The sequence below is a fragment of the Drosophila navojoa genome, chromosome 3 (assembly GCF_054131105.1).
Source record: "Drosophila navojoa isolate 15081-1374.11 chromosome 3, UAZ_NAV_1.0, whole genome shotgun sequence".
Lineage (NCBI taxonomy): Eukaryota > Metazoa > Arthropoda > Insecta > Diptera > Drosophilidae > Drosophila > Drosophila navojoa.
Window position 1 is genome coordinate 20,641,235 of NC_142891.1, and position 27,812 is coordinate 20,669,046.

The window sequence follows — 27,812 nt, forward strand, 5'->3', positions numbered from 1 at the left end:
AATACATATATGATACATAGGTTTAAAACTAATTAACAAACGATTTGAACTAAAAAATCAGGCGCATCTACAAATAATTAAAAACAAACAATAATAACAAAAACAAAAATTGTCGAAATACTGAGGAAAACCCTTTTTAGACCGCATCCTCGGCATGGGGCTGCGGCGTTTCGGGGTCTTTGAGATTTAGTAGACTGGAGAAACGAAATGAGATGGTCTTGGAGAGATGCTTCTCAAAGTCGCGATTATCGAGATTATCGGGTATTAACGTATTATTGGTCATATCCATGTAGGAGCGTCCACGCTTCACGGGCACCGCATACTCGGGCAGGCAGGAAGCAGCAGCAGCGCCTCCATTTGCGGTCATGTTGCTGTAGCTGGGCGCGCAGCTGGACTTGCGTATGTTGAGCGGAAAGCGTAGATCGTTCTCGTACCGCAGCACCTGCTCCGTGGTGCTGGCCTCGATTAATGGGCGTGGCAGATCGTATCCAGGCGGAGCTGCAGCCGCTGCGGAAGCGAATTCTGGAACCGACTCCTCCCGACTGTTGTTCAGCTCGTGGTCGTAGCTGTTGATCTTGGGCGGCGACCAGAGGTGCTGCAACGATTCCGGCTCACCCAGCTGGTCGACAAGTCCCTCGCTGGGCATTAGAGCCGCCTCATCGCTGCAGTACAGCGGATTTGATACGGCATTCGTCTCCAGCTCAATGTACTTGGCATTGTTTCCCAACAGCTTCTCAAACTCCGCGGCCAAGTACTTGAAGGAAGGCCGTGCATTGGGCTCATCCGCCCAGCAGGTGCGCACCACCGAGTAAACCGCCTCGGAGCAGTTCTCTGGACGCTCCATGCGATAGCCCGTCTTGAGCAGAGACCACAAGTTCTGGGGCGCTATGCCTGGATACGGCGAGGCGCCCAATGTGATCAGCTCCCAGCAGAGCACACCGAACGCCCACACATCGGACTTACTCGTGTACACATGATCCGCCAGAGACTCGGGCGCCATCCACTGCAAAGAGAGCGGCAATTGGTCATATGCATTTGGAACAGCTCTCAAGCTCAGCTCACCTTGACGGGCACGCGATCCCTGGATCGCTTCAAATAGGCATCATCCTCGTAGACATCGCGCGTCAATCCGAAGTCGGAGATCTTGCAGATTTTGCCATCGGCAAGCAGCACATTGCGTGCAGCCAAGTCGCGATGAACCAGCTGGAAGGGAAGAGGGAATTAGAATTTTGCCTTTGATAATCCTAGTTGAATCTTAAAAGAATATTACATCATACAGATACATATTTTCTACCACTTAATCTACATCTATCTGATCTAAAATCACACGCACCTTCAGCTCGGTTAGGTAGTTCATGCCCTTGCATATCTGCCAGGCAAAGGTGAGCATCATCTTCACATTGACGGGCTCAACGCCGTCGCTGAAGTCGACGCCGGCGCACTCGATTTTCCTGCTCAGGCGCAGGTAGCTTCGCAGCGAGCCATAGCGGGCATATTCGATAATGAGCAGCGGTGCCTCGGAGGATAGGGTGCAGGCGCCCAGCAGCTTGATCACATTCGGATGGGAGACCTCCTGCAGCAGCTGGAATTCGGAGAGCAGGGCCATGTACTCCACCGAGTTGGCGCCTTTTTTGAGCATCTTGACGGCGACGGTGGTGACGCCTGGCAGCCCTGCGATGTGGGTGGCATATCCCTTGAGCACCTGCCCAAACTCACCCTCGCCCAGCACTGTATCCAAACGCAGTTGATCCCGTGGAAATTCCCATTTGGCATCGCCGCTCTCGAACTTGAAGCCCGTCTGCAGTGGCATCAGCGGCAAATCCCCTTCGGCACCGAGGCCCTCCAGGCTGGGCGGCATGGCGACCTTGGTGGCCGGCGTGGTGGACTGTTTGCCGAGGCGTCGCTGCCAGAGCTTGCGCTGCGAGAAGAGCAGGCAGAGCAGCAGCAGCACAAAGATCAGCGGGCAGCTGACGACCAGCAGCAGGCAGAAGCGATTGCACTCCATGCCAGCCAAATGGAGCACACCCAGTGCCAGGACAGCATCCTGGTCGGGCTGCTGGGCCCCGCTCGGTGCGTGCGCCAGGCTAGCCTGCTCCACTTCCGTTTCATTCTTTCGCTTGCGCTGGCGACGCGCCTTCGCTTCCTCCTCGTCGGGCAGCGGAGCACAGCTGCATTTGCCGTTGTCCTCGCAGAGGCAGGTGCCCGAGCCACTCAGTATGCCACGCCCATTCTCATTGCTGGTATGCGGACCCACGATGCGGGAGGCCGGCGTGCAGTCCTGCGGACAGGCGAGTGGATTGAGCTCCTCGAGTGCATCGCACACATGATCCGGACAGTAGCGCGCATCCGGCACGCAGGAGCCGTAGTTGCGTCCAAACATAGCCGAGCTGGAGCCGCGCCAGACACACGGCCCCCCGTTGGTGGCCAGGCCACAGAATTTGACGCACTGCGTCCGGTACTTGACCTGGGCGCAGGTCTGCGAACGGGACTTCAATCGCAGCTCACAGTTGGCATTCTCCGGTCTGCCCTCCACCAGGTGCACGTTGATGACGAACGCATGCGACTGCTTCTCGGCGTCCTGCCAGGTGACGTTCAAAAAGTAAACCGTCTCCGGCGCATGCTCCAGCGCCAGGGCATCCTTCACATACACTATGCCAGCCACTTCGGTCAGGCCAAAGGCGCCGCTGCGATCCTCAGCCAAGGCGAATCGCCAGCCACGCATGCGATGCAGCTCCACAAAGCCATCCGGCTGTGCCACACGGTAGAAGGAGGCGGCTGCCCGGTGCACAAACACATCCTTCTCATAGTCAATGCTCAGGCGACGATGTCGTCCCGTATTCGTTTGCATTGTATCGCCGGCGTTGTCGAAGATCCGCTGCTGCCGCACACGCAAGGGCAACGCCTGCGGTGGCTCCTGATCGCTCTCGTGCAGCCGGCTGATGTCCACGTGCAGGCAGATGTGGGCCGTCGCCGTGTTCGTCACATTGCGCGCCTGGATGGTCAAGTCGCGGGCCTGCAAATCGATGCAGTACGGCTCCTGGCGCAGCACTCCGTCGCGGGCAAAGCGCAGCTCTGCAAAAGGAGAATCAAGTGGGTTTCAGTTAGAAGAAGACTGGAGTATTTAAGTGCTACATTTGATATTGCTAGAAGTTAAATATGGTAGGATCTAAAAATCTAAGTTCATATTTAGTAATATCTAATCTGATCTTATATAATATTATTCTCGAGTTTACTTCATCAATGCTAAGTTTTTTGGAAAACTATTATGTATTATATAAGTAATACATATAATATTGATATATTACAAAACAAAAACAATTCTTTCATATGTTAATCTAGTTTCTTATAGAAATTAAAAAAATAATATATACTGATTTGATCTTCCGAAATATATAACTATTTAGTATAGACTGCAGAATATAGACCATCAAAATTTCCAAATAATTTTTGATTAATTCCCATATTTTTAAATTTGATTTATTTATTAATTTTATTTATTATTTTTAACAATTTTTTGTTTTACTAGAGCAATATGGATTCCATTTATGTAATAAACTAGATAAACATACGATAAAAATGTTTTGGTTAACTGTCGTAATCTAATTCCCTATAAAAACATATGTCTCATGTCCCGGAATATATCAAAATCAATCATATATCATTCCCAAACGCCCCAGTTCTACGACACTTACGACAACTGATGATGGTGTGCGGCCTGCCTGTGTGATCCGCCTCGTAGGCGTGGCAATCCGGCTGTATGAGCTCCAGTTTGTCATTGAGTACGGCGTATTTGAGATTTGCATTGACCGCCAACGTGTCCTTGTCCAAGTAGATGATTTTCTCGCCCACCGGCTCAGCCTGCAATTGAAGAACGGAGAAACAGGGTGGCCATAGCTTCATTAGCATTCGCATTAACTGACCAGCGATAATTAAATGCTACGTGGACCACTCCCAGTGACCTCCGCCGTAAATTGTGTGCGCTCTGCTCTCCAAGGAACTGGGCGCTCGGTCAGCTTCATTAGCATTTTATTTCGTTACTCTGCACAAGGTCAGCAATTGGGGCCAAGCGGAGGTGGTAGAGGGCTCGGAGGCGCAGTTAACACCTAAGGGAGCTGACATTAGCTGCGGCATTACTAGGAACTAGAAATGGCTCCCTAGTGACTGCATAGCTAACCAGCTTAAATGTAGTAAAGTGAAGTATCAGACGTTTGGGTGCTAGATCTAAAAGGGTCTGAAATGTTTTGCTTAAGGTAGGGCCAATGGAGATTAATAGCGTTAGCAGTCCAAGCAGCAATTCCTGAACTATCTATCCAAATATGTGGATCTAGTCCACCTCAGGGCTCAATAATGTTATAGTTAGGAGCTTTCAAAGTTAAACTCTTCAGATCTATGTAAAGGCTTTTGTCGTTAGAAACTCCCTAACTATATATGAGAATCTTATCTTCTCTCAATTAATCTGTGGATATCTCTCTCACTCTGTCTCCCAATAAATCTGCCAGTATCTCTCTCACTCTACCATTACCGTCTCACCTTTCACTCTGTTTTTATACCCTGAACCCATTGAAAATGGGAAATCAGGGTATAATGGTTTTGTTAAAATGTATGTAACAGGCAGAAGGAGGCGTGGCAGACCCCACAAAGTATATATATTCTTGATCAGGGCGACGAGCTGAGTCGATTTAGCCCTGTCCGTCTGTCTGTCCGTCCGTCCGTCCGTCCGTCCGTCCGTCCGTCCGTCCGTCCGTATGTTTGAACGCGTCGATTTCAGAAGATATAAGAGCTAGAGACTTCAACTTTTTTTTAAAATGTCCGTAAAAACAGCGCGCATATCGAGTTTTTCACTAAAAAACGATAACTCATTCCGATACTTTTTTATCGATAAAAAACCTTATCAAAGATCACTTAAATAATTATATCTGCTACATCTTTCAAGCTAGATTCTCCAAATTTAAAACGTATATTAAGATGTATTTTAGACAATTTCGGTTTTTGTTAAAATTTATCCCCCACCCCTAAATCCACCCCCTCACCCTCATCTTTGTAAAAGTCGTATATCAAATACTAGAGACTTGTGCTTCAGTATACACATACATTTAAACATCATGATTACGTTCTGTAAGTTTCATTACGATCGTACGTCTAGAAATTAAATTATTCAACAAATAAGTTCTCCTAATATTGCCAACACTGCAGCGCAACCCAAGCGCAATAGGTTATAAATTTATAACTCCTACATTTTTAGAGCTATAGTCTCCAAATTTTAAAAGTATATTCCAATGCATTTTATACAATTTCGGTTTTTGTTATATTTTGGATACCGGCTCCAAATTCACCGGAATCCCCAGTGAATGTCAGATTCTAGTATAGCTAATTGTGAATGATTTGACATGTTTTTTTTAAATGCCAAATATTCAATAGAATATGTAGATCATATGCTGAAAGTTTCATTAAATTCGGTTTAGTCAATCGACGTTAAAAAATAACAAAATGTTTGGCCAATTAACAAACGCACGTGCTGTAGCAACAGCAGTTTTCCAATACGTGTGCACACATACATTTAAACATCTTCTAGCACATTCTTAGAATCACATCAGCAGTTAGTTTCGTTTAGTTCTGCTAGATGGCGTTGCATCAGTGAATCTATTTCAGTTTTGACATTGCGAATAACAACAGAGGAGTGGCGTCATGGTAGAGGGCGCGGCGCTCGATCGCGAGGTCCACGGTTCAAATCCTGCTGGCCGTATTGTAGTTTTCTTTAAATTGCTTCAAAACTTTTATATATTTGTGTTTAAATTTCTCTTCTATTTTTTCAAAAATCGAAATTGAAATTTTAAAATTTTTATTAGTTTGGTTGTTCTTGCACATTCTTAAAGTCACATCAGCAGTTAGTTTGACTTAGATTTGGTAAATGGCGCTGTAGCAGTGAATCTATTTCAGTTTTGACATTGAAAATTAAAACAGAAGGGTGGCGTCAAGGTAGAAAGCGCGGCGCTTGATCACAAGGTCTCGGGCTCAAACCCGGAGCGTGTCGGAATTATCTTTTTTAATTGTTTCAAAATTTTTATTTATTTAATTAAATGAGTTTTCTATTTAATTTATATTTTGAAATACATCGAAATTGAAATTTGAACCATACTAAATGTGCTTTTCTATTAGTTTGGTTCAGGGTAGTATCTAGTCGAGCACTCTCGACTAGAGTTTTCTTACTTGTTATCTCTCATTCTGTCCCTGTCCATATTTTCATATCTGTCTATCTCTTTACTCTTATCTCTCTGTCTCTCTTTGTTAATATATCACTCTATCGGTATCTATCTGTGTATGTGCTCTTTCTATCTTTCTCTGTTTTACTCTCTAGCAATAGCTAATCTCTGTAAAAGATTAATTTGTAGCATTAGCTTGATGTGGTTATTAAAAGATGTTCAAGAGAAATAAGGAACAAATAAACTAATTAAATAAATAAGAAAACCTCAACTCCTCAACTGTTCGATACAGCATTCCAAACACCTGTCAACAATTTCGACAATTACTTCAAGTGCCCATCCAAGACACACCCAACTGGGGCTAGTGCTATAGACTTGATCTACATTTGGTAATGGGCTCAATTTTAGTGACTCGTATCTCGTGTTTCGTTTCCCGTTTTATATATTCAGTTAATGCAGCACTTGTGGCTGAGGATGTGGCTAGCAATTACTTGCAACTAACTAACAACTACATAAATGACATAGTTTTTGAGGCAACTCGGGAATAGGCTTGGCTGCAACATGACAACATAATTTGAAACACAGAGTTTTACTGGGGAGCCAGCAACTCCTGGCAGTTGGGGCGAGTCTTTGCTCGCTTTAAGTCGACGTGCCAATCATAAAAGTTGGTAAAATGTTACGCGTTTTTAATGATGAGCTACGGAAGTGGAGACCCAGACTTCGTAATGGCCAAATAACGGGGCAGCCGGGGTGGCTCGAGTTTGGGTTTGCGTGTCTCAGGTTCGTTTATCAAGCGCGAATTCAATAAAGCCCGCACCCACATCACCCCAGAGCAGACAGCGTCCAGACGCTTTGTCTGGCTCGCGTCTTGGCACTCACCGCCTTAAAGTAGGGCTGCTTCACGTGGAAGTTAAAGTGCGGCTGGCGCTCCTGCAGCTGCGGCCCATTGTCGTTGCGATCCAGCAGCGTTATATTGTAGCTGCGCCAAAACTGTCGCTGCTCCCAGCCGGATAGCTTCACCGTGCAGCCCACCGTGGCCAGCAGTTGGCCGGCTCGCGCCTGCAGCCCGTTCAGCTCGTCGTGGTCGAGCGGCTGGCGGCTGTACAAGCGATTCTGTTTGAGCACAAAGTGGGAGCTGCCCGCTGTCAGGGCGTACTCCACAGTGCGATGGGGACACAGATATTTGGCAGCTCTCGAGTTCAGGGCGCCAATCAGCACGGGCTCAAAGCTGCGACTGCGGCTGCTGCTGCTGCGGCTCGACTCGGCAATCGCATAATCGGCGCTCGTCCAGAAGCAAATGTGCTCCAGCTCGGCACAGTAGTCACTCAGGTTTTGCGGCTGCAGCTCCAGCGTGAGGTGGGCCACCTGCTGCAGCAGCTGCTCCGGCTGCTCCATGGCTGCACGTTCCTCCTGGCTGCGCGGAAAGGCGGTCAGCACATATTTCACACTCTCATTGAGCATTTGATAGTCGCTGCGCATGAAAACCTCGCCGGAGCTGGAATTGAGGCGCAGCAGCGGATTCTGCTCCAGATTGTAGACATAGTCCGTCGCCGGCTGATTGTTGTCCAGGCGCAGCACTTGAAACTGCGCCAAGGGTATCTTCGAGAAGATGCTCTCCGACTCCTCATTGATGGGCAGCTTGAATTTCACGGAAGTGGTGGGAAAATAAACATCGAGGGCTGAGAAAAAGGCAACAAAAGAAGTGAAAAAGAGACAAATATTAGAAGAAATCTGCTGATTGAGTGCACTCAGAGAAAATGCGAGGAAGTAAATCTATGAATAAAATATTTTGCAAAAATTTATATTAATAAATTATTAAATGAATTTTCGAACCAACATTCTCTAAGTCGAATTTTAGTCAGAAATATCTCAACTTCATCGCTATACAAAACTTTAATTTAATTTCTGAGTGCAAATAAATTCTCAAATTGATTTCAGTGATATATTTTCTATATGAGCTTTTCTTCTATTTTTATATAATTGAATATTATTATTATTTAATAATTTATTTGCACTCTCACTGAAATTTAACTTTTATTCCCATTTCACTTTCATTTGTCTATTGCAAAACATTTCTCGCAGTGCTCCAAGTCCTGTGATTGGGTCAAACAAATGAATTGTGCTCAGAGTGTGTCGTCCATAAGTGGTATTTAACTAGGGGTCGCTCCGGCACAGTCACAAACACAGCCACAGTCACAGCGCCCCCTTCCCCCTAGCACTCATCAAGTGCAACCCCCGCTTTATTTGCGTTGGGCTCACCCCATTGGGAAACCCATCAAAAGATTTCGAGTATTTACCCATTATGCTCATCAACAGACTCATAAAAATTATGAATGTAGTTTAATAAGCTCGCTCTGACCTCAATTTGAGTGGATCCAAATGCAGCAGGAGGCAGAGCAAGGCTTTAAAAGAATCCAGCCCGATTCAATGCGCACAACACGTCGTATGCGTAATTTGATAAGATTTCGCTTGCTAATGACGCGCTTTGCTGTTGCTATTGTTGTTGCTGTTGTTGTTGTTGTTGTTGTTGATATTATTGTTTGGTCGTGTGCTTGCATACGCTCAACTCCAATACAAGCCATAAATAAATATAATACACAGATATTAGTTATTAGCATATGGGTTATCGAGGCGTACCCACACAACAATCGCCCTCAACCCCTCCCCTCCGCCCGTGGCTAGTGTCCGCGTCATCGCGTATTGATTTTATGATAACAGCCACAGAAGATAAACAAACAAACAAACATTATAGATGAACAAAAAACTACATAATTTGGCTAGCGGAAAAATACAATGCAATGCCTAATTGGTAACAAAGGTTTAGTTCAAATAGAATTTGGGGCAATTTGTGGGGGAGGGGAGGTACTCATGTGAAGGGTAAACGCACGTAAGGGGCGTGAAATGGGAACTGTAAATGATATGAAAAGTGTAATAAATTAATAAAATCTATGAGACATTTCCTCACACGCTTCCCCTCCTCCACGAATTTCGATTTGTGACCTCCTTTTACATATTCCCATCTCTCAATAAATATCAAACTCTCAAGTACGTAATATATATATTTGCAGCTCCTTTGATTACTCTTAGTCCAGCTCCAAGCACTTTGTCATGGTCCCGCACTGGCGCCATCTTATGCTCAGCATTTGGTATTATGTCAACACACATACCCCCTCTCCACTCTCAACTACTTTCGCACATAATTCGATTCGTTTTTCTCCCTCTTCCATTCCAATAAAAAAGTATAAATGCTGGCTGAATTAATTTGGATTCGTTTACCCTCTTTAAAGAGCTCCAAGGACGCGCATACAAAAAATAGTAAGTGGCGTCAGGGCTCCCCCTAGCCCCTTGAAATGTCATTAGAAATGCCTGTCTGTCAGTTGTCGCTGCTCCAACATAACACACGCGACGCATCTACATATTTCATCAGCATATTTCGCATGCCTGAGCGCCAGAGCAATTGTAATGAATACGTTCATAATTTATCACACTCATATACATACATGGCAAGCGACAGCAGTATGCGGGAACTCTCCGAGTTTACCAGGGTGTGAGCGCATGATTATATATTTAGTGGATTTGCTATGTGGTAGCTGCATAGCTTTGGTTTGAGTAGTGCCCTAGCAGAGAGTGTGTGAGGTTTCAAATGGGATAAACACTAGATATGCACAAGATATGCCCTATAGATGCTCAGAGAGAGGGAGAAAGAGATAGAGAGAGAGAGAGAGAGAGAGAGAGAGAGAGAGAGAGAGAGAGAGAAGTAGACTACTTGTTGGTTGCCGTATTATATGCGTAGAATCAATTTGCATTCAAAAATAGTCATGGAGTTATAAGGTTTCGGACGAATGCACAAGACACCGAAATATACCCAAAAATACCGAAAACTACTAAAAGTCAAGCCTCTGACTTTGATAGTTCATATCTTGTGGACTTTTCATCCGATTTTCCAGCGGAATGCCTTGTTAGACGCGTATTTATGCGTAGAATCAATTTATGTTCAAAAATAGTCATGGAGTTATAAGGTTTCAGACGAATGCACAAGACACCGAAAAATACCAATAAAATACCAAAAAAATACTAAAAGTCAAGCCTCTGACTTTGGTAGTTCATATCTTGTGGACTTTTCATCCGAATTTCGAGTGGAATGCCTTGTTAGACGCGTATTTATGCGTAGTATCAATTTGCATTCAAAAATAGTCATGGAGTTATAAGGTTTCTGAGGAATCCACAAGACACCGAAATATACCCAAAAATACCGAAAAAATACTAAAAGTCAAGCCACTGACGTTGGTAGTTCATATCTTGTGGACTTTTCATCCGATTTTCCAGCGGAATGCCTTGTTAGACGCGTATTTACGCGTAGAATCAATTTGCATTCAAAAATAGTCATGGAGTTATAAGGTTTCAGACGAATGCACAAGACACCGAAAAATACCAACAAAATGCTAAAAGTCAAGCCTCTGACTTTGGTAGTTCATATCTTGTGGACTTTTCATCCGATTTTCCAGCGGAATGCCTTGTTAGACGCGTATTTACGCGTAGAATCAATTTGCATTCAAAAATAGTCATGGAGTTATAAGGTTTCAGACGAATGCACAAGACACCGAAAAATACCAACAAAATACCAAAAAAATACTAAAAGTCAAGCCTCTGACTTTGGTAGTTCATATCTTGTGGACTTTTCATCCGAATTTCGAGTGGAATGCCTTGTTAGACGCGTATATATGCGTAGAATCAATTTGCGTTCAAAAATAGCCATGGAGTTATAAGGTTTCAGACGAATGCGCAAGACATCGAAAAATACCAACAAAATACCGAAAAAATACTAAAAGTCAAGCCACTGACGTTGGTAGTTCATATCTTGTGGACTTTTCATCCGATTTTCCAGCGGAATGCCTTGTTACACGCGTATTTACGCGTAGAATCAATTTGCATTCAAAAATAGCCATGGAGTTATAAGGTTTCAAACGAATGCACAAGACACCGAAATATACCCAAAAATACCGAAAAAATACTAAAAGTTAAGCCTCTGACTTTGGTAATTCATATCTTGTGGACTTTTCATCCGATTTTCAAGTGCAATGCCTTGTTAGACGCGTATTTACGCGTAGAATCAATTTGCATTCAAAAATAGTCATGGAGCTATAAGGTTTCTGACGAATCCACAAGACACCGAAATATACCCAAAAATACCGAAAAAATACTAAAAGTCAAGCCTCTGACTTTGGTAATTCATATCATGTGGACTTTTCATCCGATTTTCTAGCGGAATGCCTTGTTAGACGCGTATTTATGCGTAGAATCAATTTGCATTCAAAAATAGTCATGGAGCTATAAGGTTTCAGACGAATGCACAAGACACCGAAAAATACCAACAAAATACTAAAAGTCAAGCCTCTGACTTTGGTAGTTCATATCTTGTGGACTTTTCATCCGATTTTCCAGCGGAATGCCTTGTTAGACGCGTATTTACGCGTAGAATCAATTTGCATTCAAAAATAGTCATGGAGTTATAAGGTTTCAGACGAATGCACAAGACACCGAAAAATACCAACAAAATACCAAAAAAATACTAAAAGTCAAGCCTCTGACTTTGGTAGTTCATATCTTGTGGACTTTTCATCCGATTTTCGAGTGCAATGCCTTGTTAGACGCGTATTTATGCGTAGAATCAATTTGCATTCAAAAATAGTCATGGAGCTATAAGGTTTCTGACGAATCCACAAGACACCGAAATATACCCAAAAATACCGAAAAAATACTAAAAGTCAAGCCTCTGACTTTGGTAATTCATATCTTGTGGACTTTTCATCCGATTTTCGAGTGGAGTGCCCTGTTAGACGCGTATTTATGCGTAGAATCAATTTGCATTCAAAAATAGTCATGGAGTTATAAGGTTTCTGACGAATGCACAAGACACCGAAATATACCCAAAAATACCGAAAAAATACTAAAAGTCAAGCCACTGACGTTGGTAGTTCATATCTTGTGGACTTTTCATCCGATTTTCCAGCGGAATGCCTTGTTACACGCGTATTTACGCGTAGAATCAATTTGCATTCAAAAATAGTCATGGAGTTATAAGGTTTCAGACGAATGCACAAGACACCGAAAAATACCAACAAAATACCGAAAAATACCAAAAGTCAAGCCTCTGACTTTGGTAATTCATATCTTGTGGACTTTTCATCCGATTTTCGAGTGCAATGCCTTGTTAGTCGCGTGTTTATGCGTAGAATCAATTTGCATTCAAAAATAGTCATGGAGTTATAAGGTTTCAGACGAATGCACAAGACACCGAAAAATACCAACAAAATACCAAAAAAATACTAAAAGTCAAGCCTCTGACTTTGGTAGTTCATATCTTGTGGACTTTTCATCCGATTTTCGAGTGCAATGCCTTGTTAGACGCGTATTTTTGCGTAGAATCAATTTGCATTCAAAAATAGTCATGGAGTTATAAGGTTTCAGACGAATGCACAAGACACCGAAAAATACCAACAAAATACTAAAAGTCAAGCCTCTGACTTTGGTAGTTCATATCTTGTGGACTTTTCATCCGATTTTCGAGTGCAATGCCTTGTTAGACGCGTATTTACGCGTAGAATCAATTTGCATTCAAAAATAGTCATGGAGCTATAAGGTTTCTGACGAATCCACAAGACACCGAAATATACCCAAAAATACCGAAAAAATACTAAAAGTCAAGCCTCTGACTTTGGTAATTCATATCATGTGGACTTTTCATCCGATTTTCTAGCGGAATGCCTTGTTAGACGCGTATTTATGCGTAGAATCAATTTGCATTCAAAAATAGTCATGGAGCTATAAGGTTTCAGACGAATGCACAAGACACCGAAAAATACCAACAAAATACCAAAAAAATACTAAAAGTCAAGCCTCTGACTTTGGTAGTTCATATCTTGTGGACTTTTCATCCGATTTTCGAGTGCAATGCCTTGTTAGACGCGTATTTATGCGTAGAATCAATTTGCATTCAAAAATAGTCATGGAGCTATAAGGTTTCTGACGAATCCACAAGACACCGAAATATACCCGACACCGAAATATACCGAAAAAATACTAAAAGTCAAGCCTCTGACTTTGGTAATTCATATCTTGTGGACTTTTCATCCGATTTTCGAGTGGAGTGCCCTGTTAGACGCGTATTTATGCGTAGAATCAATTTGCATTCAAAAATAGTCATGGAGTTATAAGGTTTCGGACGAATGCACAAGACACCGAAATATACCCAAAAATACCGAAAAAATACTAAAAGTCAAGCCACTGACGTTGTTAGTTCATATCTTGTGGACTTTCCATCCGATTTTCCAGCGGAATGCCTTGTTAGACGCGTATTTATGCGTAATATCAATTTGCATTCAAAAATAGTCATGGAGTTATAAGGTTTCAGACGAATGCACAAGACACCGAAATATACCCAAAAATACCGAAAAAATACTAAAAGTCAAGCCACTGACGTTGTTAGTTCATATCTTGTGGACTTTTCATCCGATTTTCCAGCGGAATGCCTTGTTAGACGCGTATTTATGCGTAGAATCAATTTGCATTCAAAAATAGTCATGGAGTTATAAGGTTTCTGACGAATGCACAAGACACCGAAATATACCCAAAAATACCGAAAAAATACTAAAAGTCAAGCCACTGACGTTGTTAGTTCATATCTTGTGGACTTTTCATCCGATTTTCGAGTGCAATGCTTTGTTAGACGCGTATTTATGCGTAGAATCAATTTGCATTCAAAAATCGTCATGGAGTTATAAGGTTTCAGACGAATGCACAAGACACCGAAAAATACCAAAAAAATACCAAAAAAATACTAAAAGTCAAGCCTCTAACTTTGGTAATTCATATCTTGTGGACTTTTCATCCGATTTTCGAGTGGAGTGCCTTGTTAGACGCGTATTTATGCGTAGTATCAATTTGCATTCAAAAATAGTCATGGAGTTATAAGGTTTCGGACGAATGCACAAGACACCGAAATATACCCAAAAATACCGAAAAAATACTAAAAGTCAAGCCACTGACGTTGTTAGTTCATATCTTGTGGACTTTTCATCCGATTTTCGAGTGCAATGCCTTGTTAGTCGCGTGTTTATGCGTAGAATCAATTTGCATTCAAAAATAGTCATGGAGTTATAAGGTTTCAGACGAATGCACAAGACACCGAAATATACCCAAAAATACCGAAAAAATACTAAAAGTCAAGCCACTGACGTTGTTAGTTCATATCTTGTGGACTTTTCATCCGATTTTCCAGCGGAATGCCTTGTTAGACGCGTATTTATGCGTAGAATCAATTTGCATTCAAAAATAGTCATGGAGTTATAAGGTTTCTGACGAATGCACAAGACACCGAAATAAACCCAAAAATACCGAAAAAATACTAAAAGTCAAGCCACTGACGTTGTTAGTTCATATCTTGTGGACTTTTCATCCGATTTTCCAGCGGAATGCCTTGTTAGACGCGTATTTATGCGTAGAATCAATTTGCATTCAAAAATAGTCATGGAGTTATAAGGTTTCTGACGAATGCACAAGACACCGAAATATACCCAAAAATACCGAAAAAATACTAAAAGTCAAGCCACTGACGTTGTTAGTTCATATCTTGTGGACTTTTCATCCGATTTTCGAGTGCAATGCCTTGTTAGACGCGTATTTATGCGTAGAATCAATTTGCATTCAAAAATCGTCATGGAGTTATAAGGTTTCAGACGAATGCACAAGACACCGAAAAATACCAACAAAATACCAAAAAAATACTAAAAGTCAAGCCTCTAACTTTGGTAATTCATATCTTGTGGACTTTTCATCCGATTTTCGAGTGGAGTGCCTTGTTAGACGCGTATTTATGCGTAGTATCAATTTGCATTCAAAAATAGTCATGGAGTTATAAGGTTTCGGACGAATGCACAAGACACCGAAATATACCCAAAAATACCGAAAAAATACTAAAAGTCAAGCCACTGACGTTGTTAGTTCATATCTTGTGGACTTTTCATCCGATTTTCGAGTGCAATGCCTTGTTAGTCGCGTGTTTATGCGTAGAATCAATTTGCATTCAAAAATAGTCATGGAGTTATAAGGTTTCAGACGAATGCACAAGACACCGAAATATACCCAAAAATACCGAAAAAATACTAAAAGTCAAGCCACTGACGTTGTTAGTTCATATCTTGTGGACTTTTCATCCGATTTTCCAGCGGAATGCCTTGTTAGACGCGTATTTATGCGTAGAATCAATTTGCATTCAAAAATAGTCATGGAGTTATAAGGTTTCTGACGAATGCACAAGACACCGAAATATACCCAAAAATACCGACAAAATACTAAAAGTCAAGCCACTGACGTTGTTAGTTCATATCTTGTGGACTTTTCATCCGATTTTCCAGCGGAATGCCTTGTTAGACGCGTATATATGCGTAGAATCAATTTGCGTTCAAAAATAGTCATGGAGTTATAAGGTTTCGGACGAATGCACAAGACACCGAAATATACCCAAAAATACCGAAAAAATACTAAAATTCAAGCTACTGATTTTGGTAGTTCATATCTTGTGGACTTTTCATCCGATTTTCCAGCGGAGTGCCTTGTTAGACGCGTATTTATGCGTAGAATCAATTTGCATTCAAAAATAGTCATGGAGTTATAAGGTTTCGGACGAATGCACAAGACGCCGAAATATATACCCAAAAATACCGAAAAAATACTAAAAGTCAAGCCACTGACGTTGTTAGTTCATATCTTGTGGACTTTTCATCCGATTTTCGAGTGCAATGCCTTGTTAGACGCGTATTTATGCGTAGAATCAATTTGCATTCAAAAATAGTCATGGAGTTATAAGGTTTTAGACGAATGCACAAGACACCGAAAAATACCAACAAAATACCAAAAAAATACTAAAAGTCAAGCCACTGACGTTGTTAGTTCATATCTTGTGGACTTTTCATCCGATTTTCGAGTGCAATGCCTTGTTAGACGCGTATATATGCGTAGAATCAATTTGCGTTCAAAAATAGTCATGGAGTTATAAGGTTTCGGACGAATGCACAAGACACCGAAATATACCCAAAAATACCGAAAAAATACTAAAATTCAAGCCACTGATTTTGGTAGTTCATATCGTGTGGACTTTTCATCCGATTTTCCAGCGGAGTGCCTTGTTAGACGCGTATTTATGCGTAGAATCAATTTGCATTCAAAAATAGTCATGGAGTTATAAGGTTTCGGACGAATCCACAAGACATTGAAATATACCCAAAAATACCGAAAAAATACCAAAAGTCAAGCCACTGACTTTGGTAGTTCATATCTTGTGGACTTTTCATCCGATTTTCGAGTGCAATGCCTTGTTAGACGCGTATTTATGCGTAGAATCAATTTGCATTCAAAAATCGTCATGGAGTTATAAGGTTTCAGACGAATGCACAAGACACCGAAAAATACCAATAAAATACCAAAAAAATACTAAAAGTCAAGCCTCTGACTTTGGTAGTTCATATCTTGTGGACTTTTCATCCTATTTTCGTATTTGTAGAATATTTTCCAGGGTATCCCATTGTCGTACCGCAACAGTTAACAATCATAATTATGACAGGTATTTAGTTTGCGAGCATTTTAAACATCCAATTAGCAGCAATGTCTTTGTTTGCATAGCCCTCGAAATGGTTTGTTTATGGTTCGTTTCGGATATGTCTCTGGCTGTTATGGAAAGTAATTTGGCCAACGTTTAAGCTGGGTAGCACAGCGAATGTGTTCAATAATTTATGCATAACAAACAATAAATTAGAAAGGTTTCGCGCATCTTGAATGCAAATTAATGGGCCACCAGAGCGTGTGATAAATGAACAGATCTGCTAGTAATAAAAAACTCAAATATTTGCTGGATTCTTGAATCATGATATAATAAGTATGTTAATCCCATGTCGATTCACTTCAGTTAAGTAATTGCAATACCAAACCACTAAAATACGTATAGCTCCTTTGAGACTCAGCTCAACTGAATCCCAGTAAGTCCAGAAAGTAATCACCTTCGTATTCTAATTCCAAGCAGATATCCGTCTTTAATCCATAAACGCAACTTAAACTTTGCTTGGGTTAAATATAAAAAAAAATTAATCCCGCAATCAAACCCCAGGGAGGTGTCACAGACCTTAGGCCAAAAGTCAGCCATTAAATGGTGGTGGCCAGGCAGCAGAAGACGTCGGGCCAAGCAGGAGACTGACTATCTATCGGAAGGACAATTAAAAGCAGCGAATGGCGCATTAAAAACTCAACTAAGGGTAGATACCAGACGCAGGCCTTGGGTGAGCGGGCGGACCACCGAGTCGGATTGGACACGCTAATGACAGCCGGAGTCAACAAATGTCACAGTTGGCCATTACGGCTCGTACCTGAACTTGGCCGGAATGGGTAAACGTTTAGTGGCCTGTCAAATGGGTGGGGTGGGTGGTAAGGGCGGTTGGCAGCGGTGTTCCGGGTAACAGGAGACTAAAAATTGTAATTGAGGTGCGGCACGGCGATGTCAACTAGTTTCGACTTAACTAATTAATCTGCTCAAATTAATTGACTTTACATCGAATTAGGTCGTTCGCTTGTTTGCCTGCCTCCTCTCTTCCCCCTCTCCTCTCTCTCTCTCTCTCTCATTATATTTTCGCTGTTTACAGTGCGCGCCTGCAGCTGTCCTCGCTGTCTGCGCCCAGGATGCGTTGTCCTTTTTCAGCCGTGAGTCATTTGCTCGCAAAAATTTCCACACAGCATCCGAACATTAGTTTTTATTTTCATTTTCCCGTTTTTTCGCTCTCTCTCTCTCCTTTTGGCTTTATGTCTGCGTAATGAAAACTTTATCTTTGTCACAGTTGTGTTTTTCTCTGCGTGTGTGTCAAATGTTTTTCCCTTGCATTGTGCTGGCATACCTCTTAAATGTGCCTGGTGGGGTATGCTAGTTGGACTAGAATCGTATTATAAGATACAAACTTTTACTTTCAACTGGCAAATTAAATAGTTTCATTAGTTCTGCACTCAGCTTGCACTCATTACTGGATATCTTCAAGTCGATCACAGCTTGCTCTCGCTTTATCTTTGTTTCATTACTCATACGACCCCTGCAACAGTTTCTTTTCAGCTTCTGTTTAGCTTGGCATTCGCTGTTGCCGCCTTTGGCTTTGGCTTTGGCTTTGTCTCTGGATTTGGCTTCTTTGGCTTGCTTATTGTCTTCTTCTTCTTGGCTTTAGTTGTTGCCACATTATGAAATTCGTTTCGTTTTGTCTGCGCACGCTTACAAATCCATTTGTTCTTATGATAACCTCTGATATATGTGGAGCGGGTGGGTCGACCGATTGCTTCGCTTGTTTCCTGAATTGTTTCTGATGACTTGCCCTCGCCTGTCCGATGGCTCAAATAGTACAAGAACTCAGCAGACCGTACCGACTATAATCGATTATTAAAGTATGTTTTACTTGAGGCTATAGCCACGGCTAGAGTATCTATCTATCTTGCTTGATAACTAAGCTCTGTATGTAATCTGTATAATCTGTGATTTCGTATGTATGTATATCCAAGGATATCGCAAATTAAATATATTCCATATTCCACGAATACGACTGATAATATTCGTATATACCCCTTTTGAAGAAGCACTTCTAATGGGCATAAGAACTTAATTGATCTGCTTATCGCGACAAAGTCGCACTTGTCGCACTTCCACAACTACTTCACTTTCAAGTGCTTCTTATTGAGAACGCCAGCAGAGCCCCTCAGCAGATAAAAGAGTGAAAACCCATGAACACAAACATCGGCATCGACTGTGCGACAAATGCAAATGAACTTGAAAGACATTGTCTATTCATTTGATTCAATATTTCAGTATTCAGTATTCAGTATTCAGCCTTTCGTATGCGTGGCATGAATAACTAGTCACACATGCTAACGCAGCTGACGCTTCGAATAGGAGCACATTGCTCCTGGCCTACAATAACAAAGGTGATCGATGGCCCGCCCGCTCACTAATTGTCAACTGTCAGCAAAGAGTCGAGCACATTTGTCAAAGTCAAGCGACTCCGCTTGGTAGTTGTTGTTGTCACTGTAATTTCGACTAATTAATGGAGCCTACAATTAGTTAAAATCGTGTCCATCATACAGCGAGCAATTAGTTAAGTATGAAGTTCAAGGTGTCACTATTTAGCTGACAGGCGCTGTAGCGACTCATGCGAGCATTGATATTCAGCCCAGGAGCAATTGCAGACTGACTGCAGCGCTTTATGGAAATCATGGAGGAAACTAATAAAAGCAGCTGAAAATCTTGTCTGCCGCTGGACTACATTAATGCATTCGTTATGGGGCGTATCTGGGTGCGACAGACTACAGATCTCATAATTGTGCTCAATTTTTATTCTTTTTGACAATCTCAACAAGAATTTATGACCGAACCATGTGCTGGAGAGAAATAGACCTTAAGTTGGCTCGGCTTGAAATGTTTCGGTTTTGATTTGCTGATTATAATTCAAACACTTTTCGCAACGAAGGGGTTACGTGAGTGAACTCCGATGTCAGCTGGGAAGCTAGACGCCATGGAATCTGGGTGGAATCGTGCATGAAAGTCTGAGCATAGACGAATATATATGCATTTATTATAAGCGAAAATCTTATACTCTTATTGGAATATGGCATGCGAAGTGGAAAAGTTTCTATATTAATCCCATATTCAGAAAGCTGAGAGAATTCCACGGTAGAGTCTGGAAACTAGGTGAAATAGTTCAACTAATTATCGTTGCAAAATATTTATCATGATTATAATAATAATATTTCAACAATATTTTCTGCTATTGGTAGTTAAATTTATTGTAGATCATAGGTATTACAAGCGCAATCTATAATACCAGCTAAAAGACTAGAAAGAGTTACCCACAAAAATATAGAACCTAAATGAGATTGAGTATAAACGAGATTGAGTATAAACAAATATCATAAATTAAAAATCAATATTAAATTAAATCAATATTAAATTAAATTTGATACTCATAGAAGATCAGAGAATTTCACTTAAATACATATAAATATAATAGTATATTCTTAAATTTAAAAATAAATTTATATAACTAATAAAGTTTTTTTTTTTTAATACTAAGCTCAATAAAATACAAAATAAATTGGTCTATTTCTTAGCTATTTCGCCAGAAATTATTACGCAGCTCGATTGTTGCCAGTCGAAATTCGTCTTATTCTTACCCAAACAGTTTACTTTAATACCAATAGATCTACAGCTCGTGTAATGCACAAAATCACGCGCTCAGCTCCGGTGGCAAACATAAGAAACAAGACAGCAACAAAATATTAAACAATTATAACAATTTAATCAAAGCCGTGTGACTGCGCCAACAACTGCGGCGAAGGGGAGTGGGGCGTGCGGAGCCGGAGGAGCTGGTAGCTGAGGTAACTGAAGTGCCATGCGCTTAAATGGTGGGGCAGATGCCGAGCCAAGTGCCAAGCGTCCACGGCCACTTAAATGCGAAAAGCTGTGAGCAAAATGCTGAGCACTGTAAACGAAGCTAAACGATGAAGAGAGAGAGGTGGAGGTGAAGGCGGGTAGGTGCAGAGTAGAGGGGCCTTACAGCACACACACACCTATTGACTTAATTGATTTCGCATAAATTCAGTTTTTTCTCCCTCTCTATCTCTCTCTTACTCCCAGTCAGGTTTCGGCCAGCAGCTGTTGGGCATTTCGACACCTTTTGACCTGGCGAATGAACGGGGCTGAGCAGCGAGGTGAGAGGAGCACGCAGTGCAAATAGAAGCCAACTGCGAGTCAATATATTGTACTATGTGCAGGGAGATAAACTCGCGACCGATATACTCGTAGATCTGCGAGGGTGAGGGCAAGTGGACTAAGGGACTGCGAACTCAGAGCTGAGGTCAGCTGCTGACGCTACGGCTACCCCCAAAGGTAAAAAATATGATATGTCCGCATGTATATGTGTGTTGAAATAATTTTGGGTGTGTTCGTAAAACAGACATACACACATACATACACACGCACACCCTTGGCAGCTGGACTGCAGCACCCAGGTGTGCTCACAATATCGTTTACTAATAGTGTGTCAAAGCTGTCTGTGGCGTCAAATTGGAAGCTCACACCTGTTAGGCACCTGGACGACCCATCAAAATGAAATGAAGTGCGGCACCTTTGAGCATATGATTAGGCATAGCAGCCGAATGAGCGGCAACTCAGTTACCTGTACTGGAACTCGCTCTCTCTCTCTCTCTGTCTATTTCTATCTCTCTTTGCATATATAATGACATTCCCACGCTGCGTGAGATTTGATTTGCTCCCCCAGCTAATTTGAGTAATTTGCCTTTTATGATCGCTGCACTTGGACGTGCGTGTGGGGGTGATAATGAGTATCATTGATTGCATTGCTAATGAGTTCAATCACTATTACTATTACTATATGTGGGCGACGCTGCTGCAATTGCTGTTGCAATTGGCTTGGATATTATGATAATATCTTTATTGGATTGTACTTTTTTTCGACTGCTTTGGGAATATTATTATATTGCTGGTAGCGATTGGAAACTACAATGGCATTTTACGGTCCTTATTTTTCGTAGACTCTCTCTATTTCTATTTCTACTCGTTACCCTGGCTTACATATACTTCCATTTTCGTTCTTTGCATTTCTGAATCTCTCTCTCCCTCTCTCTCTATCTTTGTCACTTACTAACTATTTCCATTCCTCTTTCACTATTTCTCTCTCTTACTCTTTTGCTCCTATATCGCGTTCTCTCTCTTTCTGTGCATCTTTTCTTTTTCCCGCTCTTTGCCTTCAATCTACTATTTCTCTTCTTCCTATTTATTTGAATTATCTAGGTATATTAGTCTATATCTTCCAGGTATGACTCTTATATTTTGTCCGTTTCATTCCTTCCCCTTCCATCTCTTTACCTGCCAGAGGTAATTTTAACTTTGTAGATCTCTCTCCCACTCACTCTGTCTCCCTCTCTATCCCTCTCTCTTTTTATTTTGATTTTACTAGATTCTCATTTCCCCTCATCCACTGCAGCGCATCACATTTTCGTGACAAATGCTTTTATCGCAGCATCCCTCTATCTGCCTCTCTCTCCAGCCTTCTCTTACCATTAATAACTGTACAATTTGTAGCTGTAAATTTGTCGTCTGCTGTCGTCGCTCTTTCACAAGTCGCTTATCTATTAAATATTTACATTTAATTGTTGACATTTGCATGACGCGTGCAAACATTTGTATTCCAATTACTAGAGAAACAGCAAACACAATGGATTGCTCCGCATGCGCTGTCTCTGTCGCACTTACCTAAACAGATGCGCAGTCTTAGCACAACAATGGCCGCCAGAATAACGGTGCAGCACTTGACTCTGCTGCACTTGAACGCCATTTTTATCGACTGCTGCTGCTGCTGCTGCTGCAGCTGCTTCTGCTTCTGCTGCTGCGCTGCTTACCTTCGCGCAGCGCGGCAAAAAAAAAGTTCTGCTGCGACGCGACGCTTCTTTGTTTTTATCTGCGTCGATGTTGTTGTTGTTTTTGCTATTTATGTTTGAAATTCCGCTACGTCTGGTGGTACGGCGTTTTTGGTATTTATCCAGCCACTTGGCAAATTGTTTGTTCTGTTTTATAATTATTACTGTTAATTCTCTCTGGACAATTATCTCCGTCTCGCGCACATTTTACGCACTTTTCACACTGTCTTTGTGTGTGTGTGTGTTCTTTGGTGTTCTTTTATTTCACGTTCCACTCATTTAATTACTTTTGATCATCAACTGATAAAAGACACATTTATCAATTACTGTGCAAAAAAAAAGAGACAACAATGAAGACGGCGCGATAAAACGACAATGTCAACAAAACACTACAATCAAACATAACTTTAAGTTACCCTAACCTAATTTAAAGTGTCCTAACGGAAAATACGCTAACCTTTTGGTTACCCTTTGCTCTAGAAAATTTCATTTGAAGTGCTCAATTCTAAGTTAATGTATATTAAATTTAATGCGAGCTACTTAACCTAAATTAGCCCTATTAAAAATTATGTAAATCAAGTCAATTTCAACTTGATTTGCAAACTCATATACATATGAGAAGGAACTGCGACGGCTGCCCGACTAGGAAACACTCTGCTTTTTTTTATAAAACACATAATTTTTCTTTTGTTATTTCTACAAAATAAGAGATTTTCAACTTATTAAATTTAATTATTATTATTATCATTATTATTTATTTTTAATTTTTTTTTAATTCTAAGAGGCTGTATATACCCCTCTTCACTGCAATTTATAGCATATACAAATATTTAACTATATCTTAAAAGGGTTACAACACAATGCCCCCTAACAATTTTGTTATTAATTTTTATTTCTATTGATAGCAGCACCCACGAGTCGTAGCTCCCGCACTCTGCGATCGTCTCCTCTTACTAAGCTGGCGCCTGGTCTTCAATTATATTTATCACAGCACAAATGCCACAGCTAAGTTCCGTAATACGCGACGCACTTTGTCTACAATTTCTGATTATTGCAATTAAAAAAAAAATCAACAACAACAAAGGAATTTTGGGCTTTGCATAGGTTTATTTTTATACATTTTTTGTATTCGAAAATTGTTAGATTAATTTCTTTGTATTTATGGTATTATTATAAATGAATTTCGGCTATTTTTGGCAAATCGATTTTTTATATGGAGTATGCTCTGCGCCTTAAGTTTGTGGCAAGTCTGGCCAAGCCCCTGCTACACGCAGGTCGATCAATTTGCCAACTCATTGAACAAATACACTTTTGGCACATTTAATTGATCTTTAAATTGAAAATGATTTGTGTACGCTTCAAGAGAGCCTTGAGGCTTAGTTATGTAATGGCGGACGGTGAATGGAATACTATTCGCAGTATGTACATCAATTAATGCCTATAAGAACTCTGCTTGAACTGAAGCTAGCTGGACTAAGACTTTTTTATATGACACTCTAGACTTGATATAGTATGTGTATATCATAATTAGTCAGATTGGCTTATTTCAACTTAAGGCTGGCATAGTTATCGAGACTAGATTACAATAAACTATTCTTACAAATCTTGTCAAGAGTATTCAAGTTTCGGCCTTCGCAGCTCCTATTAAATTAATCGTGCACAAAATCGTTGATTCGACTTGAAAGATAATATTTTTGTACAGCTTATAAAGTAACGAATTCTTGTTGCTTCAATTTCGGACGGGATGTGCAGCTCACGAGTTTACATTGAAGTGGATTTTATATTTAAAAAAAAAAAGAGAACAATTTTAGAGTTGTTGGGGAAGTGCTTTGAGGCTATTCAAGGCAGGTGTGATAAAAGTGAGACGGGGCAGGGGCACTGTGCAGATAGCAAAGCATAATTCAAAAGAGGCTCAAAGTCAAACAATATGATAAGCAACATGGACAAACTGAAAAGCTGACAGACTGACTGACAGACTAACTGACTGACTGAGTGACTGACTGCGTCTGTGCTAAGCACTTGAGCTGCAGCCACTTTAAGGTTCAACACATTTGACACAGTGAGCACCAAAACAACTGACACAAAGCCGGCTTCCGAGCTCCAAGCACTTGTCAATTTCTGAGTGGACTTCAACGCCGACTCCAACTGGCTGCCAATTGGCAGTTGCCAGCTGCCAGTTGCTGGTTATTTTATTTTATTTTTTAGTTTTTAGTTTTTTTTTCTTCAATTAAAGGTTAGACAACGCGACGCGAATTATGTACATGCATACACGCCTATACATATATATATACATACATATGTATGTATATTCATGTACATTTTAAGGTGCGTCCTGTTGCGTCCGAAAAAGGCAGCGCCATAAACGTGAAACGTTCATCCGACAAGCGGCTAATAATCCGCAGACAACCAACGACCGACGCGTCGCTGGCCAAAGACAAAGTACGACTGTTTCAACTCGACTGAGCTTCAGACTTCTCAGAAGCGTTGCTCGTTGTCGTTGCCGTTGCCGTTGTTGCTGTTGCTGTTGCTGTTGCTGTTGCTGTTGTCGTTGTCGTTGTTGCTGTTTTCGTTGTTGTTGCTTCTATCGCAGCCAATTCGCCGACTTTGTCGCATTTACCAAACACAAAAAAAAAAAAAGCTAAAAAATGTTTGCTGGGCTCTCGAGGTATTGAGAATCTTGACGGTAGCTTAAAATCTTTAAGGGGCTATTAAAATACCCTGCACTCAAAACAGCTAAAGAGTTGGATACGATTTTGAAGCTGTTTGTGATCCTTGAGAGATATGTTAATATTTTTGTTGGCATGGAAACTATGATATATGTAAATATTATATTATATTATGTTACAAAATTTAGATGGTATATCTTTTTTTTCAAGCTATGACAGCTAAACTAAATAGAGAGAATGCTAGAATAAAGAGAAGTCTAACATATAAAAATAGTTTAATATAGTTTTTTAATATTTTTTTTAAACCTGTAATTAATTATATATTTTAAAATTTTCTATATGTCTTTAAATATACATGTATATTATTAAACAGATTTTAAAATATTAATAGTAATATTTTTATTTGTACTTTTTTTAATACAAAATCCCTATCTTCATTTTATAATAATATTATTATTTAGTTTTCAAGTTTTTAATGTTTTTATAATAAAGTTACCATAATTACAAATAAGAAATGAATATTGGTAATTATGGTAAGTTTATTACCGTAAAATTACCTATTCTTAAATACATTTTTATTCACATTTTCCATTGGACTTCTCTGTATATGAGTATTTACAGAACATCTCCTAGTCGTCAGCCCTAAACGAATGCATTTTGTTATTTATTGCTGCTTCCAGAAAGAAGGGTTTGGGCATTCAAAATATTTTGGTTGATGGCTACGGTGGCGTATGCGTAATATTTGTGCACAACAACAGATACTCATTAATCAACTATTTGTTTGCAATGTCAAACAGCCAACTGAATAAGTAGAGCCCATATGGAATCTATTTCTAGAAACGTTGACTTTGGAGCACTTTAAAACGATTTGTAATACGAATTTGCAAATAGATTGCAATATGCAAATTGGCTGAGATAAAGTCATTAATCAAGTGTCACTCGAGATTTAATTACAGTATAAATTATTGATGCTAATTTCTGAAAATATTTCTAATGCAAATACTTGTTTACAGAGAGATAATTTGTAAATAAAATTAATTATTTTTACTTAATCTCAAATTGGTATTATTATTTATTACGGCAAAAGCAGTAGGTCAAGTCAATTGTCGATTATTACGGTAAAATCTGATTAATATTGACAAAATGCAATTTCATTTGCTTGATTGGCTTCAGTTAAAATGACAGACTATAGAATACCCTAAATCTTTGCGCAGATTGGAATAGATAGATAGACGTCACTTTCTGCAATTCACAATACAAATACATATTGTATGTATTCCCATAGGCTGTACAATGGGTAAACAAAAGGTTTCATACCTACACATATTGTAAACTTAGACATGGACGTCAATGCCTTGCTGATAAAATCCAATTACTATCTATATGTCTTAAAGGCCCATAAAAACAACAGATAAATAAGATGTAATTTTGCTTAGCTGTATGACCGAGGTATTCTACAAACTTTTAAAATAATATAGCTCTAAATAAAATTAATAAAAATTTTTAGATAAATAATTCAGTTTTGCTGATTTGATTTTTTTAAATTTGTTGTTGAATATTTATTTCTTTTTATTTATTATTTTATCATTTTAATTTTGAATATATTTATTTATTTATTTTAATTTAATGCCTGCAGGCCAAAATTTTTTATTTAATTTAAGTTTTTGCTGTATTTATTCCATCTACTTTTGTTTTCTTCCTGGCATTTTGTAAACATTCGAAAAATTCAAGCTTAAAATATTTATCTTTGCCAGCATTTAAATGAGTCTTACAATTGTTTTATTTTTAATATTTAAAAAAATTTTTTTTTTGTCATTTGTTATTTTTATGGGTTTGGTTATTTATGCATCTTTTATTGCACAAAGTAGCATAAAAACGTGCTTACACTCCTTATCAATGACAAGCATCCACAGATATGCAATAAATAAGCTTATTTGGTGTTTTTTTTTACCGAAAAGCTAAAGACTTGAATTTATGGCTTGCAGCTGCGGAAAAAAACTCCTTTATAGTTATTGCAATATTTATGCACAGTCTTTTTTTATTTTGTTTTTATTTTTTGTGATTTAATTAACGAGATATTTGAAGACGGAAAAGCTTGGTTTTTAGCCAAGTTAACAAGCGCGCTGAGCTGACATGGAACCGCTTGCCATGCGCTACCTTTTACCAATGAAACTGAAACCAGCTGCGAGGCAACTGAAAAGCCGCAAACCCACAAAATCCAACAACAACAAAGCACTTTTCGTCGTTGACTTTGTCGTCGGCTGTCATCGTGCACTCCCTGTGTGTGTGCATGAGTGTGTGTGTGTGTGTGTGTGTGTGTATGTGTGTGTGTGTGTGTGTGTGTGTGTGTGTGTGTGTGTGTGTGTGTGTGTGTGTGTGTGTGTGTGTGTGTGTGTGTGTGTGTGTGTGTGTGTGTGTGTGTGTGTGTGTGTGT

At 40.3% G+C, this 27,812-nt stretch overlaps 2 protein-coding genes across 4 annotated transcripts in view; one reads left to right on the forward strand and one right to left on the reverse strand.

The window, feature by feature from the left end:
- Hel25E (ATP-dependent RNA helicase 25E) overlaps window positions 1-27,812 on the forward strand; it is a 113,678-nt gene that overhangs the window by 66,887 nt on the left and 18,979 nt on the right. The gene's annotated exons all lie outside the window — the stretch shown is intronic.
- Ret (protein kinase receptor Ret oncogene) lies at window positions 9-27,625 on the reverse strand. 3 transcript variants are annotated; one of them, XM_089258153.1, is made up of 7 exons: window positions 27,264-27,625; window positions 22,549-23,012; window positions 7,080-7,879; window positions 3,693-3,858; window positions 1,334-3,072; window positions 1,063-1,203; window positions 9-1,003 (listed from the first exon to the last, which is right to left on the reverse strand). In XM_089258153.1, exons 2-7 carry the CDS (start codon window positions 22,628-22,630, stop codon window positions 137-139), a joined length of 3,795 nt encoding a protein of 1,264 aa, XP_089114279.1. In that variant the 5' UTR covers window positions 22,631-23,012; window positions 27,264-27,625; the 3' UTR covers window positions 9-136. The 3 variants fall into 3 exon arrangements, with proteins under 3 accessions (XP_089114279.1, XP_089114278.1, XP_089114277.1); XM_089258152.1 differs by having other exon boundaries at window positions 22,549-23,038; XM_089258151.1 differs by lacking the exon at window positions 27,264-27,625 and having other exon boundaries at window positions 22,549-23,342.